Source organism: Blennius ocellaris (assembly GCF_963422515.1).
Source record: "Blennius ocellaris genome assembly, chromosome: 11".
In the NCBI taxonomy this organism is placed as follows: Eukaryota; Metazoa; Chordata; class Actinopteri; order Blenniiformes; family Blenniidae; genus Blennius; species Blennius ocellaris.
Window position 1 is genome coordinate 2382090 of NC_137660.1, and position 19863 is coordinate 2401952.

At 43.5% G+C, this 19863-nt stretch overlaps 1 protein-coding gene across 1 annotated transcript; it reads right to left on the reverse strand.

The window, feature by feature from the left end:
- Positions 1–1512: 1512 nt before the first annotated feature.
- On the reverse strand, positions 1513–19421 carry ftsj1 (FtsJ RNA 2'-O-methyltransferase 1; the record flags this gene model as incomplete). Its single annotated transcript, XM_080505511.1, has 11 exons — positions 19377–19421; positions 18612–18740; positions 17799–17868; positions 17064–17166; positions 16918–16996; positions 16777–16829; positions 16653–16706; positions 16283–16385; positions 16062–16145; positions 3929–4032; positions 1513–1740 (listed from the first exon to the last, which is right to left on the reverse strand). The coding sequence occupies exons 2-11, from the start codon at positions 18730–18732 to the stop codon at positions 1513–1515; spliced, it is 999 nt and encodes a 332-aa protein (XP_080361637.1). The 5' UTR covers positions 18733–18740; positions 19377–19421.
- Positions 19422–19863: the final 442 nt, after the last annotated feature.

Consider the following 19863-nt stretch of genomic DNA (forward strand, 5'->3'; position numbering starts at 1 on the left):
GAGATCGTTTTATGACATGTTCAATTAAGATGTTGATAATTTGTTCAGTAAGGTAAAAAAAGCTCCATATTGTGTGGTGATTTTAATATTAATCTTCTGAACCCCCTGAATGTACAGTAATAATACTAATGTCTTCCCTCTCAACACAAAACCAACCAGAATACCAACAGACTGTCACAGTAATAGATATCATTTTCACCAATCAGCTGGAGAATCATATAGCAGCTGGATTACTGCGAAATGATGCAAGTGATCATCCACCTGTATTCAAGAAGAAAACAAATGCAGCCCACGATAGGTTAATTAGACACCAAACACCAGAGAAAGCTGACTAACTATATGCCCAGACACATCCCAATCTCACATCAAGAGATGTGAAGAGACATCTGCAGTAAAACGCCAGCGTCAGTCTGCCTCGACTAACTTCACCTCCAGGCAACATGACCTTTTCTGCGGTGAGGAATGCTCCGACATTGATCCTCAGCATCCAGATCGTTGGCGCAGGGTTGTTGCTTGTAGGACAGCGGACCGTGGCGAGGCGACAAAGACTTTTAAGGAAACCCTTTGCGATGACTGTAGATCTGGTCACAACAGCCGGGGAGAGGTCGAGACACGTTTGGCTGGGGCAGTGAGTGGTCTGCATGCAGTCGGTGGTAGACACCACACGGACTGTTCTGAGAGGTTTAGTTCACCTCGGTCAGTGAAGTCCGCTGCAGCAGCATCTCGCAGTAGCCAAGAGGTGATTTGAATCGACAGTCGGTGCAGTGAGAGCAGAAAGGATCCCAAACGCAATGATCTGGAAAATGTTGGTACTTCAGGTGGCCGGCGTTCTCCACCTTTCCTAAAGTTGTTTTTTTTTAATATATTTCCTTCCAGGAGTTCTGAGCTGTCTGCCTATCTGTACTTTCTCTTAAATTGTGATTTTACAGACGATACAGGAGGATCTCCTCACACAAGCAAGCACTGAGCCCTCCACCCCCACCGCCAGAGGCTATATACACTACATCTATATACATTCTAAACATCCTCCTCTGACAATTCATTCACGATCTCCCTTCGGCATTTCAACTCACCATGTTTGCACTGTTTTTCTTCTTATTGCACTTTTGACCTTGTTTACCGTTCTACCATGTTATACCCGCCAATAAACCCCTTTCTGGTTCAGATTCCTTGCCTCTGGTAGCTTTTCCACAGTTCAGGTTTACGCTTAAAAGTACTTCAATCGCCACTGGAAATTTGACATTTACTGATCATGTAACATAAAGGCAAAGATTATTTTGCTTTTGTGGCACTCTTCTCTCACCGTTATGTTTTTCCACATTTAAAATAACACAAACGCAGTACTTGGGTTGCCAAAAAGACATTTATTTGCAGACAATACAAGTTTCAAACCAATAATATATCGATAAAAAAAGATCCATCATGGAGCTTTTTTTAAAAAAAAACAGTGAACCGAATAGCACAGTGTCAGGTACAAGTGTGTGTCTTCATGTCGCAGGTGGGTTTGGTCTGTCACCCCGCCCCCTCCTGGCTCGGTGACCCCGCCCCCTCCTGGCTCAGTGACCCCGCCCCCTCCTGTCTCGGTGACCCCGCCCCCTCCTGCCTCTGCCGGGAACACAGGGGTGGAGCGTCCTCTGTGGACAGCAGGTTGTTTTTGCGGAGGTGGCAGGCCTCTTGGTAGGGGGGGTGTATCGGCGGCTGGGTGGGGGGCGTGTACTGGTAAGGTTTACCATCATCGAGCTGAAGAAAGACAAGTTCAAATTAAAATTCATTTTCATCTTTTGTTACGGGTTTTCCCTTTAAATAACCTCCTTGTAAATCTATGGCTGGAGGTGTAGATCCGGTGTTTACAAGCACATTTCAGTTCAGGACTGGTTGAAGAGAGCCACAATAACCTTTTCTTTCAAATGTAAAGTTCTTCTTTGTGTTGTGGTGCTATACGCCATACATGATCAAAGTGTCGATATTTTCACTAAAACAAACAATTCTGACATAAAATCACGACTAATTTTAACGAAACCTTCTGGTGCAAAACACAGTGGAATGTCCAAAAAAAGAAAAAAACTCCACCTGTAGCTGTTGCATTCTGGGTGTTTTTACAAACTCCCGCTGCGGCGTGGCTTTGAGGCTAATGCTAGTTTGCAATGTTTGACGGAGCGTCAGCGACCTCTCAGCTCGGGGCTCAGCGTTGTGTTGCGTCGCGATGCTTAAGAAATGTTTCAAGAAATCTTTACAATTTGCTTCGGCACTTGTCGCCCGGATTGTGGCTGGTCCTTGGCCTGTTGGACACCCGGTGTACATGAAATCAGTTCAACGTCTGAATGTGAAAATGAGGACAAACTGCAACAAAGTGGTTTACAACCCTGTCCTCCACTCCACCACACTGAAGAATTCTAACTGATTTTTATTAAAGTGGCCATATTTGATCATTTTTACATGAACATATATTTAGTTTAACAATATTCATAATAAATTGCAATCAATGATGGACTCAAATGTGGATAAACATTTACTGGGCTTCAACAGCAAAGTATATATATAATCATCTTGCAGTAAGTGAATCCTTAATATCATCTATCCAAAGTGAAATTCTAATTTTAGATTTCAATCATCCATGGCACATACCCGTCAAAACACGGGTGTCAAACTCGTGGCCCGAGAGACTAAAAGTGGCCCCTTAAAGTCCAAGTGAAATGAAAATTCAACCTCCAAAACTCTCTGGTGTCTCTTCTAGAACATTTTCCTGCTAACTGGCTGAAGGTAAAATGTTAAAACACGACAATCTGCGAGAAAATAGCCGATAAACGGCGCTATTTCCTCTGCTGGGCGGAGCTTCTGACAATAATAGAGTGACATCACGAGTTGTGCACACGCCCAAGTTGTGTTTACATTATGGAGGATCAGAGTTTTGACCACGAAGAGGCTGAATTGAACCATATTTCATCATCATGGTCATTTCAAAGCCAGTGATTGATGAAGAAGACACAGAAGGTGGTTCTGCCATCGGTGACCCCGTCTGGAACATGTTTGAGGAAGCAGAAGACGCTTCGTCCTCCATTCGTCCTCGTCTCCTCGCCTCAGCAGCCGCCACTTTTCACCTTTGAGGCTTTGAGGCTCCTGACTTTTGGCAGAACGACTTTAGAACTCCTGGATCATGTCGAAGCGCTTTTCCCACTGGAATCACTGAAGATGAGTCCAGATATTACTTGATCGTCTACTAGCTGCTCGAGCTAGCGGCTAGCCGCGCGAGCTAATGGCTAGCCGCTCCCGCCGCCTGTGCTCCTTTTCTCCTCTCTGGTCTCTTCCAGGCTCAATCTTTCGTCAAGGCTCATAAAACGCAGACTATAACTTCAAAACACTGTAAAAACTTGGATATTTAAGAGGAAACAAGCCGATATAAACACAACAGATGGAGATCTGCACAACTCTTGACGTCACGCCCACGAAGAAGGATTCCCCCGACTTCCTCGGCTGGAGATTCAACATTCAAATAACTTTGTTATGTGACAACAGTGGTGGGGCAGAGTCGGAGGAACCATAGAAGGAGTACCACAACTATCGTTTTTTGCAAAGTAGTGTTTTACATTTCACTAGGACTTTAATGTTTTCCAAGGTCTGAAAATATCACAGTCTCACTGCTGTTTCTGATTTGTTCATGAGACATACAGGAATCATACAGTCTGATAACTTGAAAGCTTTTTAGGAGGATTACAAAATGTGAACATTTTCATGCCATTGCAGCACTGAAACTGGGAAACTTGATCCTCCCAGAATTTATAGATTATTAGACTCATTTTAATAAACAGGACTGACACTGAGCAGGAACTGCATGTGGAGCCTGAACTGGTCGAATTTGATCATAATGGTGAGCTGAAGTGAGAAACAGCGATGCAGGTTTCTGCTGTCTGATTGGCTGAGCCCTGCTCACCTGGAGGGGGTACGTCCTGTCTGAGTCGAAGGCACTGAGGTCGCCGCAGGCCAGGAAGGGAACGATGGTGCGGTTTGGACCCTCTAACTGGTTAAAGTCCACATCTACAGACACAAAATGCAGAACTCATTCAATATCACAGATCAATTCCATCATTCTACATGTGAGCTGGAAGCCCCAAAGGTAAAAGTTCAGATGAGAAAAGGCCCAAATAGTTTGCTTACAAAAAGATCGGGACGTTCGGCTTTCAGGTGAAATTTATAGGAAACTTTAAAAATGAATCTTACATCATTAAAGCAGGATATTTAAGTAGAAACTCATCTCAAACTATTTATTGAAACAAAAGCCAACAGCAGTGGAGGGTTTACCACAACAAGTAACGTCTCAATAACTCAATAACCTTTTGTGAAGCCCCGCCCCCAAACACAGATGAACCAATAGCATTAAACTACCAACAGCCTGACCGAGGAAAATTCTCCGCTCCGTAGAGTACCATACCTGCACACTCTTGTTTTCTGGGCTATTTAAGTCATTTTAGACCAAAAAATGGTCAAATGATGCAACAGCGAAGTATCCTGAAAGGACGAACGACGAGGTTTACTGTAAACACAAACAAAACATGGACAAATGTCTGAAGTTGAGTGTCAGAACACAAATTCAACGCCACAACTAGAAACAAGGACGTCTGCATATGTGCCAAAGTGAGAAGATTCCTTCCACTCATCCACTTGTGAACCAACATGGTGACCCACGTGGTATGAATCCGTTTGTTTTCTAGTTTTCTCCTCCACGTCAGTAGTTTTATAGTTGAAACTCTCCCCTGATGCGTCATCAGTCCATCCGGATGTCGGGTTCTCCACTTTTTCCTCACGTTTATCGCCTATTCTTCTCTGCACACGTCTGTGAGGCTTCATTACCAGGGATAGATTCATTTGTTTCCCCACCAGTCGAGCGGACCAGTGAGCCTTGGGTTACACTGGTCCTGCAGACTTTACACTAGTTCTGCACTCAGTGAAATATATCTTGTTAAACAAAAACAGTTTCATGCTATATTAAAATTACGATCATAGAAATAACAATTGATTTTTATTTTTTTTTTTAAATGCTACATTTTGTGTTGCAGGTGCATCATCTTAGAGTTTTCTTCCCTTATGGCACGCGGCAAAAAACTAGAACGGCTCAGGATTGTGTCAACTTTAGGCGACATCGAGCAGCAACAGCTTGAAAGTTCTCCAGTTGTTCTCATTTTAATGTGTAATAGAGAATACTAGAGAATTAATGACTAGTTTTAGACCAAAAATGTATTTTAGTATGAGACATTAAATGATATAATTCAGTGACCAGAGTGCACCAATAAAAAGACAAAACTGATGCAGGACAGAATAATGTAGAACACAAACTGATAAAATGTGGATCCAGTTTGTTGTTGCTAAAATATTTTCAAAACAAGTATTGAAGCACAATTCATGAACATTCAAATGTATTTCAGGTGTGTGATCGAGGGACGGCTTCAGGAACTTGCTCACCTACATTGCAGTAGGAAAGCACCGACCTACGTTTTTTCACTTCCGATTCGATCCGATACCCAAATGTGGAGATCTGCTGATACTGATACTATTCTGATACCAGAGCTGTGCGCTTTAATATTATTATTATCACTATAGTTGATTTTATATGAGGCTGTAATAAACTCCTCTCTACAGTAAAGTAATACATGTAGGAATGTTTACATGTTTTCTCTCTACAGACAACTTGATGTTAGTAGAAGGTGAGAAAAAGAAATAATACAAACTATTTTTGTTCAGTTTGGACAATGTGGGGGTCTGAGTGACGTCATGGTCTCTAATAAACTAGTTCTATAAACCATGTGGACAATGTGAGGGTCTGAGTGACGTCGTGGTCTCTAATAAACTAGTTCTATAAACCATGTGGACAATGTGAGGGTCTGAGTGACGTCGTGGTCTCTAATAAACTAGTTCTATAAACCATGTGGACAATGTGGGGGTCTGAGTGACGTCGTGGTCTCTAATAAACTAGTTCTATAAACCATGTGGACAATGTGAGGGTCTGAGTGACGTCGTGGTCTCTAATAAACTAGTTCTATAAACCATGTGGACAATGTGGGGGTCTGAGTGACGTCTGGTCTCTAATAAACTAGTTCTATAAACCATGTGGACAATGTGAGGGTCTGAGTGACGTCATGGTCTCTAATAAACTAGTTCTATAAACCATGTGGACAATGTGAGGGTCTGAGTGACGTCGTGGTCTCTAATAAACTAGTTCTATAAACCATGTGGACAATGTGAGGGTCTGAGTGACGTCGTGGTCTCTAATAAACTAGTTCTATAAACCATGTGGACAATGTGGGGGTCTGAGTGACGTCGTGGTCTCTAATAAACTAGTTCTATAAACCATGTGGACAATGTGAGGGTCTGAGTGACGTCGTGGTCTCTAATAAACTAGTTCTATAAACCATGTGGACAATGTGGGGGTCTGAGTGACGTCTGGTCTCTAATAAACTAGTTCTATAAACCATGTGGACAATGTGGGGGTCTGAGTGACGTCATGGTCTCTAATAAACTAGTTCTATAAACCATGTGGACAATGTGAGGGTCTGAGTGACGTCATGGTCTCTAATAAACTAGTTCTATAAACCATGTGGACAATGTGGGGGTCTGAGTGACGTCGTGGTCTCTAATAAACTAGTTCTATAAACCATGTGGACAATGTGGGGGTCTGAGTGACGTCATGGTCTCTAATAAACTAGTTCTATAAACCATGTGGACAATGTGAGGGTCTGAGTGACGTCATGGTCTCTAATAAACTAGTTCTATAAACCATGTGGACAATGTGGGGGTCTGAGTGACGTCATGGTCTCTAATAAACTAGTTCTATAAACCATGTGGACAATGTGAGGGTCTGAGTGACGTCGTGGTCTCTAATAAACTAGTTCTATAAACCATGTGGACAATGTGGGGGTCTGAGTGACGTCATGGTCTCTAATAAACTAGTTCTATAAACCATGTGGACAATGTGGGGGTCTGAGTGACGTCGTGGTCTCTAATAAACTAGTTCTATAAACCAAGTGGACAATGTGGGGGTCTGAGTGACGTCGTGGTCTCTAATAAACTAGTTCTATAAACCATGTGGACAATGTGGGGGTCTGAGTGACGTCGTGGTCTCTAATAAACTAGTTCTATAAACCATGTGGACAATGTGGGGGTCTGAGTGACGTCGTGGTCTCTAATAAACTAGTTCTATAAACCATGTGGACAATGTGGGGGTCTGAGTGACGTCGTGGTCTCTAATAAACTAGTTCTATAAACCATGTGGACAATGTGGGGGTCTGAGTGACGTCGTGGTCTCTAATAAACTAGTTCTATAAACCATGTGGACAATGTGGGGGTCTGAGTGACGTCGTGGTCTCTAATAAACTAGTTCTATAAACCATGTGGACAATGTGGGGGTCTGAGTGACGTCGTGGTCTCTAATAAACTAGTTCTATAAACCATGTGGACAATGTGGGGGTCTGAGTGACGTCGTGGTCTCTAATAAACTAGTTCTATAAACCATGTGGACAATGTGGGGGTCTGAGTGACGTCGTGGTCTCTAATAAACTAGTTCTATAAACCATGTGGACAATGTGAGGGTCTGAGTGACGTCGTGGTCTCTAATAAACTAGTTCTATAAACCATGTGGACAATGTGAGGGTCTGAGTGACGTCGTGGTCTCTAATAAACTAGTTCTATAAACCATGTGGACAATGTGAGGGTCTGAGTGACGTCATGGTCTCTAATAAACTAGTTCTATAAACCATGTGGACAATGTGAGGGTCTGAGTGACGTCATGGTCTCTAATAAACTAGTTCTATAAACCATGTGGACAATGTGAGGGTCTGAGTGACGTCATGGTCTCTAATAAACTAGTTCTATAAACCATGTGGACAATGTGAGGGTCTGAGTGACGTCATGGTCTCTAATAAACTAGTTCTATAAACCATGTGGACAATGTGGGGGTCTGAGTGACGTCATGGTCTCTAATAAACTAGTTCTATAAACCATGTGGACAATGTGAGTGTCTGAGTGACGTCATGGTCTCTAATAAACTAGTTCTATAAACCATGTGGACAATGTGAGGGTCTGAGTGACGTCGTGGTCTCTAATAAACTAGTTCTATAAACCATGTGGACAATGTGGGGGTCTGAGTGACGTCGTGGTCTCTAATAAACTAGTTCTATAAACCATGTGGACAATGTGGGGGTCTGAGTGACGTCATGGTCTCTAATAAACTAGTTCTATAAACCATGTGGACAATGTGAGGCTCTGAGTGACGTCGTGGTCTCTAATAAACTAGTTCTATAAACCATGTGGACAATGTGGGGGTCTGAGTGACGTCGTGGTCTCTAATAAACTAGTTCTATAAACCATGTGGACAATGTGGGGGTCTGAGTGACGTCGTGGTCTCTAATAAACTAGTTCTATAAACCATGTGGACAATGTGGGGGTCTGAGTGACGTCGTGGTCTCTAATAAACTAGTTCTATAAACCATGTGGACAATGTGGGGGTCTGAGTGACGTCGTGGTCTCTAATAAACTAGTTCTATAAACCATGTGGACAATGTGGGGGTCTGAGTGACGTCGTGGTCTCTAATAAACTAGTTCTATAAACCATGTGGACAATGTGGGGGTCTGAGTGACGTCGTGGTCTCTAATAAACTAGTTCTATAAACCATGTGGACAATGTGGGGGTCTGAGTGATGTCATGGTCTCTAATAAACTAGTTCTATAAACCGTGTGGACAATGTGGGGGTCTGAGTGACGTCGTGGTCTCTAATAAACTAGTTCTATAAACCGTGTGGACAATGTGGGGGTCTGAGTGACGTCGTGGTCTCTAATAAACTAGTTCTATAAACCGTGTGGACAATGTGAGGGTCTGAGTGACGTCAGGGTCTCTAATAAACTAGTTCTATAAACCATGTGGACAATGTGGGTCTCTAATAAACTAGTTCTGTAAACCATGTGGACAATGTGGGGGTCTGAGTGACGTCATGGTCTCTAATAAACTAGTTCTATAAACCATGTGGACAATGTGGGGGTCTGAGTGACGTCGTGGTCTCTAATAAACTAGTTCTATAAACCATGTGGACAATGTGGGGGTCTGAGTGACGTCGTGGTCTCTAATAAACTAGTTCTATAAACCATGTGGACAATGTGAGGGTCTGAGTGACGTCATGGTCTCTAATAAACTAGTTCTATAAACCATGTGGACAATGTGGGGGTCTGAGTGACGTCGTGGTCTCTAATAAACTAGTTCTATAAACCATGTGGACAATGTGGGGGTCTGAGTGACGTCATGGTCTCTAATAAACTAGTTCTATAAACCATGTGGACAATGTGGGGGTCTGAGTGACGTCGTGGTCTCTAATAAACTAGTTCTATAAACCATGTGGACAATGTGGGGGTCTGAGTGACGTCGTGGTCTCTAATAAACTAGTTCTATAAACCATGTGGACAATGTGAGGGTCTGAGTGACGTCGTGGTCTCTAATAAACTAGTTCTATAAACCATGTGGACAATGTGAGGGTGTGAGTGACGTCGTGGTCTCTAATAAACTAGTTCTATAAACCATGTGGACAATGTGGGGGTCTGAGTGACGTCATGGTCTCTAATAAACTAGTTCTATAAACCACGTGGACAATGTGAGGGTCTGAGTGACGTCGTGGTCTCTAATAAACTAGTTCTATAAACCATGTGGACAATGTGAGGGTCTGAGTGACGTCAGGGTCTCTAATAAACTAGTTCTATAAACCATGTGGACAATGTGGGGGTCTGAGTGATGTCGTGGTCTCTAATAAACTAGTTCTATAAACCATGTGGACAATGTGGGGGTCTGAGTGACGTCGTGGTCTCTAATAAACTAGTTCTATAAACCATGTGGACAATGTGAGGGTCGGAGTGACGTCATGGTCTCTAATAAACTAGTTCTATAAACCATGTGGACAATGTGGGGGTCTGAGTGACGTCGTGGTCTCTAATAAACTAGTTCTATAAACCATGTGGACAATGTGAGGGTCGGAGTGACGTCGTGGTCTCTAATAAACTAGTTCTATAAACCATGTGGACAATGTGAGGGTCGGAGTGACGTCGTGGTCTCTAATAAACTAGTTCTATAAACCATGTGGACAATGTGGGGGTCTGAGTGACGTCATGGTCTCTAATAAACTAGTTCTATAAACCATGTGGACAATGTGGGGGTCTGAGTGACGTCATGGTCTCTAATAAACTAGTTCTATAAACCATGTGGACAATGTGAGGGTCTGAGTGACGTCGTGGTCTCTAATAAACTAGTTCTATAAACCATGTGGACAATGTGGGGGTCTGAGTGACGTCGTGGTCTCTAATAAACTAGTTCTATAAACCATGTGGACAATGTGAGGGTCTGAGTGACGTCGTGGTCTCTAATAAACTAGTTCTATAAACCATGTGGACAATGTGAGGGTCTGAGTGACGTCGTGGTCTCTAATAAACTAGTTCTATAAACCATGTGGACAATGTGGGGGTCTGAGTGACGTCATGGTCTCTAATAAACTAGTTCTATAAACCATGTGGACAATGTGAGGGTCTGAGTGACGTCATGGTCTCTAATAAACTAGTTCTATAAACCATTTGGACAATGTGAGGGTCTGAGTGACGTCATGGTCTCTAATAAACTAGTTCTATAAACCGTGTGGACAATGTGGGGGGTCTGAGTGACGTCGTGGTCTCTAATAAACTAGTTCTATAAACCGTGTGGACAATGTGGGGGTCTGAGTGACGTCATGGTCTCTAATAAACTAGTTCTATAAACCGTGTGGACAATGTGGGGGTCTGAGTGACGTCATGGTCTCTAATAAACTAGTTCTATAAACCGTGTGGACAATGTGGGGGTCTGAGTGACGTCATGGTCTCTAATAAACTAGTTCTATAAACCGTGTGGACAATGTGGGGGTCTGAGTGACGTCATGGTCTCTAATAAACTAGTTCTATAAACCGTGTGGACAATGTGGGGGTCTGAGTGACGTCATGGTCTCTAATAAACTAGTTCTATAAACCATGTGGACAATGTGGGGGTCTGAGTGACGTCGTGGTCTCTAATAAACTAGTTCTATAAACCATGTGGACAATGTGGGGGTCTGAGTGACGTCGTGGTCTCTAATAAACTAGTTCTATAAACCATGTGGACAATGTGTGGGTCTGAGTGACGTCATGGTCTCTAATAAACTAGTTCTATAAACCATGTGGACAATGTGGGGGTCTGAGTGACGTCATGGTCTCTAATAAACTAGTTCTATAAACCATGTGGACAATGTGAGGGTCTGAGTGACGTCGTGGTCTCTAATAAACTAGTTCTATAAACCATGTGGACAATGTGAGGGTCTGAGTGACGTCGTGGTCTCTAATAAACTAGTTCTATAAACCATGTGGACAATGTGGGGGTCTGAGTGACGTCGTGGTCTCTAATAAACTAGTTCTATAAACCATGTGGACAATGTGGGGGTCTGAGTGACGTCGTGGTCTCTAATAAACTAGTTCTATAAACCATGTGGACAATGTGGGGGTCTGAGTGACGTCGTGGTCTCTAATAAACTAGTTCTATAAACCATGTGGACAATGTGGGGGTCTGAGTGACGTCGTGGTCTCTAATAAACTAGTTCTATAAACCATGTGGACAATGTGGGGGTCTGAGTGACGTCATGGTCTCTAATAAACTAGTTCTATAAACCATGTGGACAATGTGAGGGTCTGAGTGACGTCGTGATCTCTAATAAACTAGTTCTATAAACCATGTGGACAATGTGAGGGTCTGAGTGACGTCGTGATCTCTAATAAACTAGTTCTATAAACCATGTGGACAATGTGGGGGTCTGAGTGACGTCGTGGTCTCTAATAAACTAGTTCTATAAACCATGTGGACAATGTGGGGGTCTGAGTGACGTCGTGGTCTCTAATAAACTAGTTCTATCATTACAACCTCACAATCACTTTATTAATTCCTGGATACATTCTTCATCAACGCAGCACAAGCTGCAGTGTTTCCAGCTCTAGCAGCACAAATGACTGGAACTATTTTCAGGGAGTTCAGTGTGGAGGAGGACGCAGCTTCACCGAGGTGTGAATCACCTGCTGTTGCCAACTGGGCAACTTTCTTGCACGTGTCTGAATCAAATGTTTCAACATCAGGAGGAATGGAGGTGTAGAATGATAGAAGGAGGAATGGAGGTGTAGAATGATAGAAGGAGGAATGGAGGTGTAGAATGATAGAATGAGGAATGGAGGTGTAGAATGATAGAAGGAATGGAGGTGTAGAATGATAGAATGAGGAATGGAGGTGTAGAATGATAGAATGAGGAATGGAGGTGTAGAATGATAGAATGAGGAATGGAGGTGTAGAATGATAGAAGGAGGAATGGAGGTGTAGAATGATAGAACGAGGAATGGAGGTGTAGAATGATAGAATGAGGAATGGAGGTGTAGAATGATAGAACGAGGAATGGAGGTGTAGAATGACAGAACGAGGAATGGAGGTGTAGAATGATAGAACGAGGAATGGAGGTGTAGAATGATAGGAGGAATGGAGGTGTAGAATGATAGGAGGAGGAATGGAGGTGTAGAATGATAGAATGAGGAATGGAGGTGTAGAATGATAGGAGGAATGGAGGTGTAGAATGATAGGAGGAGGAATGGAGGTGTAGAATGATAGAATGAGGAATGGAGGTGTAGAATGATAGAATGAGGAATGGAGGTGTAGAATGATAGAACGAGGAATGGAGGTGTAGAATGATAGAATGAGGAATGGAGGTGTAGAATGATAGAATGAGGAATGGAGGTGTAGAATGATAGAATGAGGAATGGAGGTGTAGAATGATAGAATGAGGAATGGAGGTGTAGAATGATAGGAGGAATGGAGGTGTAGAATGATAGAATGAGGAATGGAGGTGTAGAATGATAGGAGGAATGGAGGTGTAGAATGATAGAATGAGGAATGGAGGTGTAGAATGATAGGAGGAATGGAGGTGTAGAATGATAGAACGAGGAATGGAGGTGTAGAATGACAGAACGAGGAATGGAGGTGTAGAATGATAGAACGAGGAATGGAGGTGTAGAATGATAGGAGGAATGGAGGTGTAGAATGATAGGAGGAGGAATGGAGGTGTAGAATGATAGAATGAGGAATGGAGGTGTAGAATGATAGGAGGAATGGAGGTGTAGAATGATAGAATGAGGAATGGAGGTGTAGAATGATAGAATGAGGAATGGAGGTGTAGAATGATAGAATGAGGAATGGAGGTGTAGAATGATAGAACGAGGAATGGAGGTGTAGAATGATAGAAGGAGGAATGGAGGTGTAGAATGATAGAACGAGGAATGGAGGTGTAGAATGATAGGAGGAGGAATGGAGGTGTAGAATGATAGGAGGAGGAATGGAGGTGTAGAATGATAGAAGGAGGAATGGAGGTGTAGAATGATAGAATGAGGAATGGAGGTGTAGAATGATAGAATGAGGAATGGAGGTGTAGAATGATAGAATGAGGAATGGAGGTGTAGAATGATAGGAGGAGGAATGGAGGTGTAGAATGATAGAATGAGGAATGGAGGTGTAGAATGATAGAACGAGGAATGGAGGTGTAGAATGATAGAATGAGGAATGGAGGTGTAGAATGATAGAATGAGGAATGGAGGTGTAGAATGATAGGAGGAGGAATGGAGGTGTAGAATGATAGAATGAGGAATGGAGGTGTAGAATGATAGAATGAGGAATGGAGGTGTAGAATGATAGAACAGCTCTACAGCCATTTATAATAGAAACCTACGTAAACACACTGATTAAAGTTCTCTTTCACATGAAGCCTTTAATTAAAAGGCTCATTTTATGGTTAAAACATCCAGCTTTCATTTACAGTAGCATGTAGTTTGTTTGGCTTCATTATAAAGTTCTGTGGTAAAACACAATATTGGAGGGTCTCAGAGCAGAGCAGCAGCCTCACACTGTATTGCCTCAGCCTGCGGTCAGAACGCGAAACAAGACATGGAAGTGAAGTTAGTTAGAATGATGTTTGGATAAAAACCGTGAAAACAATGGAAAACTGCTTCTAAATTCTATATGTGTCGCAGCTGAAGGTGCAGTGGAGGAGCTCTGCACCTCGAGATCAACGACTAAATCACCTCCTTCCCTCCTATTATTAATTTCAAGGAGCCACTGATTACATCATTCCAATGCATTAGTTTTTTTTTTCTTGATAACCACTCTTCATGTTCATTGTAGTTTTCAGAAAGCTGGTTCGCATCTCTTCCGCCTTGCAAGCAGAGATAACTCCGCCCCCACCTGATGACACATCTGGCTCCAGACTGGTTCTTCACTGGCCCAGCAATGAAGTGCAGCCAGAGTAGCCCCAGTTTAGCCTCTGTTAAGAACTGGTTTTGGTGGTGGAAAGACAAAGAACTGGTGCTCAGTCTGGTCCTGGATCCGAACTACAACCTGGTTCTTTCTGGTGGAAAAGCCCCGACAGGAGCCTCCCTCCCTCCTGCAGCAGACCAGAGGAGACCCTCAACACACTGCGTCCACACTGGGAATGAACAAGTTTACTGGTTCACTGAGCGGCCAGTCAATTATTTTTTTAACATGAATGTCATTGATTTACCGGATTAACAAATACAAATTCTCAACTCAAGGTACATGGGCCACGTTTGGGCTAAACAAGGCTTGAAGTTATTTTGAGAAGTGATGGCCTATTTTAATGACAAATAAAAATGAAAACACAAGAATCAGCAGCAGAAAGCTCATTTGCAGTTCTAAACATATTCAGGGCATTTTTTTTACTAACTGTATCTCTTCCACAACGTTATTCCTCTTTCCTACGGCGCCTTGCAATTACACGCCAATGTCCAATTATCCAAATTAGGTGATGACATTTAGCGACTTCTAGCGACGTCGCGGACAGCCAATAGCTCCTTACTGAGGACTTGGCAACGCTGGCCGCGATCAGCGCCGTTCTCCTCGCCGAGCTGACGGTGACGTCACCGTCACCTTGCTGGACAACGGCTTTGCAAACATCCACGTTGTTCGCTTTGCGGTGTTTTGAGCGTAAAATATGTTAAAACAGCAGACATGCCATGGTTGGTTGGTTAGCTGCAATGCTAACTTCCCTAGCAGAGCAGCCAGCGGGTAACAATAAAGCAGACGAGGCTTCGTGGATCTGAAATCTCCGCAAGTTGGATCGGAAATGTCTAATTTTGCACATCGGAAATGTGTACCAGTCCGTAGAAATATGTACTGGTCTCGGACTAGCATTAAGATCGACCCCTGATTAGAAAATCAAGCAACAGCGCCCTCTTGTGGCCCGGCATACTAACTACGTCGCCGTCAGTGTGTCTGCTGCTGCAGTGTAAACACACTCCTTTTCTCAACGGAATAGGTGTAGTCAAGTGAAACGTTGTCGTATAAATGGGGCCTCAGTCGTGTATTGATCCCATGGCACTCGCAGTGACGAGCTTCCTGAAGCTAGCCACCTAGCTTACCTAGCAAACACTGATGTTAGCCACTGAGATCAATGTCGCTACCTAATCCAGTGAGCTAGGTGGCTTGACGCTAAGCTGGCTAGCGCCTGTTGCATTATGGTTTCTCCACCGACAGCTGACATGTAAACAAGCAGTCGGCCACGTGAGCAGCAGGAACTCATGTGGGCGGGGCTTAGCTAAACGTTGAAAATGACTGAGTCATGACACCCCACTCTTCTTGGAGGACGGCCCTCAGCCCATTGAGGTTCTGGGTCCAGAGTCCTGAGCTTCTACAGCGACTCAGCAGAAAGTTCAGGCCGACGCCTCTGTGGTCCGTGAAGATGAAATGAGGCCTGTGTGGTTCATGGAGAGGCACAACGACTATTATGTTCTTCAGGTACTCTGGGTTTGCCAGTGAACACTGCAACACCTCCACCACCAAAGATCCAGAGCGTCTCCTTGACGTCTCCAACATCGATTCTGCTCAACGTGAACAAGTTTTCCCCAGAGAGCAACAGTCATCCTGAAATTTCACCTGAAGGCTGAATATCCCAGAACATTTTGTGAGCACTGTTTGTCCAAACCCGGTTCAAGGTTACCGTAGGAGTGGTCCAGCAGAGGGTTGGACATGTTGGGAACGTAACCTTCTGGAGGAGAGTAGCTCTGACAGACCACGAAGGCTTCTGGAGACAGAAAACATCCTTTTAGAAGACCTTGGAGCCATTTGGGATTCTGCTTCAGGCTTTGTGACAATATGAAGGAGAGAGGCCAGTGTTTTGTCTCCATGTGGGCGTGTTGGCTGGGAGAGGTGAAGACTCACCGATGCTGGAGTTCCGGCTGCTCCGAGGTTTGGCACAGGTCACTTGACTGAAGAAGATCTTCAGCTGAGAGTAGAGCAGCGTCACATCCTTCCCTCGGAAGATCTGTGACACGCCAAAGGTAAAGAGGGAGAAAGCCAGTGGTTGAAGGCAGAACCATGGTTCTGCCTCATTAGAGAGTTGATAACCTGCTTGGTAGTAACGGTGATCAGGATTCAGAGTCTGGATCAGTCAACCAGGAAACTGATCCTGGATCTGTTGATCAGGGTCGCGGTTGTTCTTACGAGAAGACAAAACTTTTTAACTCTCTTGCACTGGTGCAAACATTTTGTTCCAAAGCTTTTCAGACTGCTGGATAAACGCCCGACTCACCTTGGCCACAAAAGTTCCTCCAGGCTTCAGGACATGAGTGGTGATGTTCAGCGCCTAAGAGACAACCGGCTGTCAGCCTGTCGGCACCTGAGAGGTGAATCAAGCGCAGCGCCGTTATACTCACAGCCAGGAGGAGCTGAGCCTGGATGTACTCGTCCACGTCGTGGAGGCCAGTCACTGCGGGGGTGAGACTGCACAGTGAGTGACACAGCACCAGGGAGAGCGAGCAGGCGAGGGGGAGGCGAGGGGGAGGCGAGGGCCTCACCGTCAGGAGCTCCGTCACACACCACCAGGTCGGCCGGCTGACCCTCAAAGTGACGGATGATCTCTTGAGCCGTGGACACCTGAGAGGAGGGAATTCACATCACGAGTTCTGCTACCGAGCCGAGGGAGGAACCCTCACCTCCTCACCTTGGTGATGTCTCCCTGGATCTGTGTGACCCCAGACAGAGGAGCCATGGCCTGCAGGTCCACCGCCACGATCTTCACCTCCTCGCCCTTCTCCTCCCGCTCTCTGCTCAGAGGGAACCGCATGCTTTAAAACCCCTGTATGATCTGGATCTCTGTTCAGTGCGCAGCGCTGCTCCTCTCCTGAAGCCCAGGCCTGTGTGAGCAGGTCACTTCAGGTTTAACTCTGGTTTTCTGTATGAAGCTGGTTCACATCTTAACGGGGTGAATCACCACGGTAACTTACACTGAACCGCTATCCTGCTCCGGGGCAGGCTATGTTCTGGATAAGAGCTGAATCCAGAGAACGGCGGTGTCTCCCGACCCGTGTATGGATCAGATCCACTGGACAATGATCGTGCAGATTGTGAGACTCGCACTTTGGAGAGGGAACGTTTTTAGGGAGATGCAATCTTGTTGACAATATTAAAAGAAAAACCTTTTCACTGCGCTTTGAAATATGATTTGGTTCTGGTCCTTGATTTGTTCCAAGTCTGTTTAGCCTAAAGAAACATGGTTAATAACTAAACAGTTTCACTGAGTTTAGGTCGTTCTGCCCTATCAACTCCTTCTGGGTAAACCAGTAGCTGGAGACGATTCAGCCCTTGACAGCATCCAGCTCTCTCGTGGACAATATAATAAACTGTATCCCTACGGAGGTTTGAGGTTAAGATACGTGTTCGTGTATGAAGACGCAACCTGAGTTTTCGACTGAGGACTTGACTCCAGCTGCCAGGCGCCGCACACAGATCCACTGCTCTGCTCACCCCTGAGGGGGGAAAACACAAAATGACCCATTCACCTGCAAGTTAATATTTGTCACAAACCTGTGAAGCTCAGGCCTCGGAGAGTTGCTGCAGTGGCGCCGTGGTTAAAACACAACTTTACTCGGAGGTGCTTCAAGTTCAACGTTTTAAAGTTGAACCCAAAAACGAGTCCGCCATGTTGAGTTAGCATCATTTTGAGGGCAACTGATGCTTTAATAAAAGACAAGCATTGATTCAATGATGAGAAATGACCTTCATTTACACTAAACTCTAAGATATTTCAGTTGTGAGAAGAATGTCTGCTATAACTGAAATATTTCGACTGCTTTGTGAGCGGCAGACACTCATCTCAACACTTTCTCCTTACGTTCAACTGATTGTGTTGCTTTCTTGTGTTGTTAGTTAGGTTAGTTAATAGTTGCTAATAATGTAGATCCATTTAATCAGATTTCAGCAATACATTTTATGCACTTCATCTGCTTGTAAAGTTTAACATACTTTTACCATAAAAACTAAATAAATTAAACTCGAAATTAAACGGTAAATTCAAAGCACCTTAATCAAATATGTTGTCCTCATTTCATTTGACTGTGTAGAGAACATTTTGAAATGTTTTGTTTCATGGATAAAAAACAATTAAAATTAAATCTGACTCAGAAGGAATTGGTGTGTGTGTGTGTGTGTGTGTGTGTGTGTGTGTGTGTGTGTGTGTGTGTGTGTGTGTGTGTGTGTGTGTGTGTGAGACCTGTGAACAGGTTGAACTCCTGGTCCAGCTGCAGCAGCTTGAAGGCGCTCCTCGCCCTCCAGCCCTCCTCTTTGGCCAGACGGTAGTAAATGTCTCTCTTGTCTTTAGAGGAGCGACCCATCCTGACCTCTGCCACACACACACACACACACACACACACACACACACACACACACACACACACACACACACACACACACACACACACACACACACATCATACAGTCACTCCATATGCTGTATATGCATATATTACTACACCAAAACTCATCCCATATAAACGTCAGTCAAAGGGAATAAAGTGAGGATCGATAAAAGCTCCACTAATAGCAACATGTGTTTTTTTTAACCTAAAAATGTGTCTTGACTTCTCTGACCGCAGAGTAAACAGAAATCGCAAGTCTGTTACCATTGTACAATAGACCTGTCATATCACATGTGATAAAAAAACAAAACAAACAATGCATCACGATTGAAAAAAAAAACAAAAAACCCAATGTTTACTTTACTGTACCTGAGCCAAAATAAAGCGCAACATCGATATGTAAAGTAAATTACAGTGAAACTCATTCAGACCGAATCCAGAGAGCATTTTAATTCGGCTTTTAAACAGTCTGAGGATAAAGAGAATGGTATTGTCCAGTTCCCGTTGATTAAAGTTAATTTTCTGTTGGTCTCAAAATCAGATGGATGTAAATCACATACACTTTAGTCTAATAGCTCGTTTTAATAATTTAAAAATAATTTGTACACATTTTTACTCACGTTCACGTGTTTTTTTCCGGTGTTGTTGATGGGAGGACCCCGAGCTGTCCTCGGCGCCTGTTCAAAATTAAAAAGGCTGCCCGAATTACTTCCTGAATAAAAAAAAAAATCTTAAAATGTTATTTAACGTCTTAAAATGTTTCAGGTCATATAAAAAAATAAATGAAAAGTTCCAATTAAAAAAACACTATGATCAAATGAAGTGAATAAACGCTACATCTTCCTTTTTCAACTCTAAATATATTTAAGATTAATGATACCCATTCCTGACAGTTCATAGAAAATATTGTAATTTTTGATGTGTGTCCTGTGGAGGATTTTAAATTGCATCAGTGAAAAAAAACAAAAAAACAAAAACAAAAACAAATAACTTTCGTATCCTGGAATGTGCATGGCATTCACCCACAGACAATAAAGATTAAAGTTTTAGAATTTTGTGACCAAATTAAAAGCTGATATTCTCCTGACAACAAATTATAGTCACATT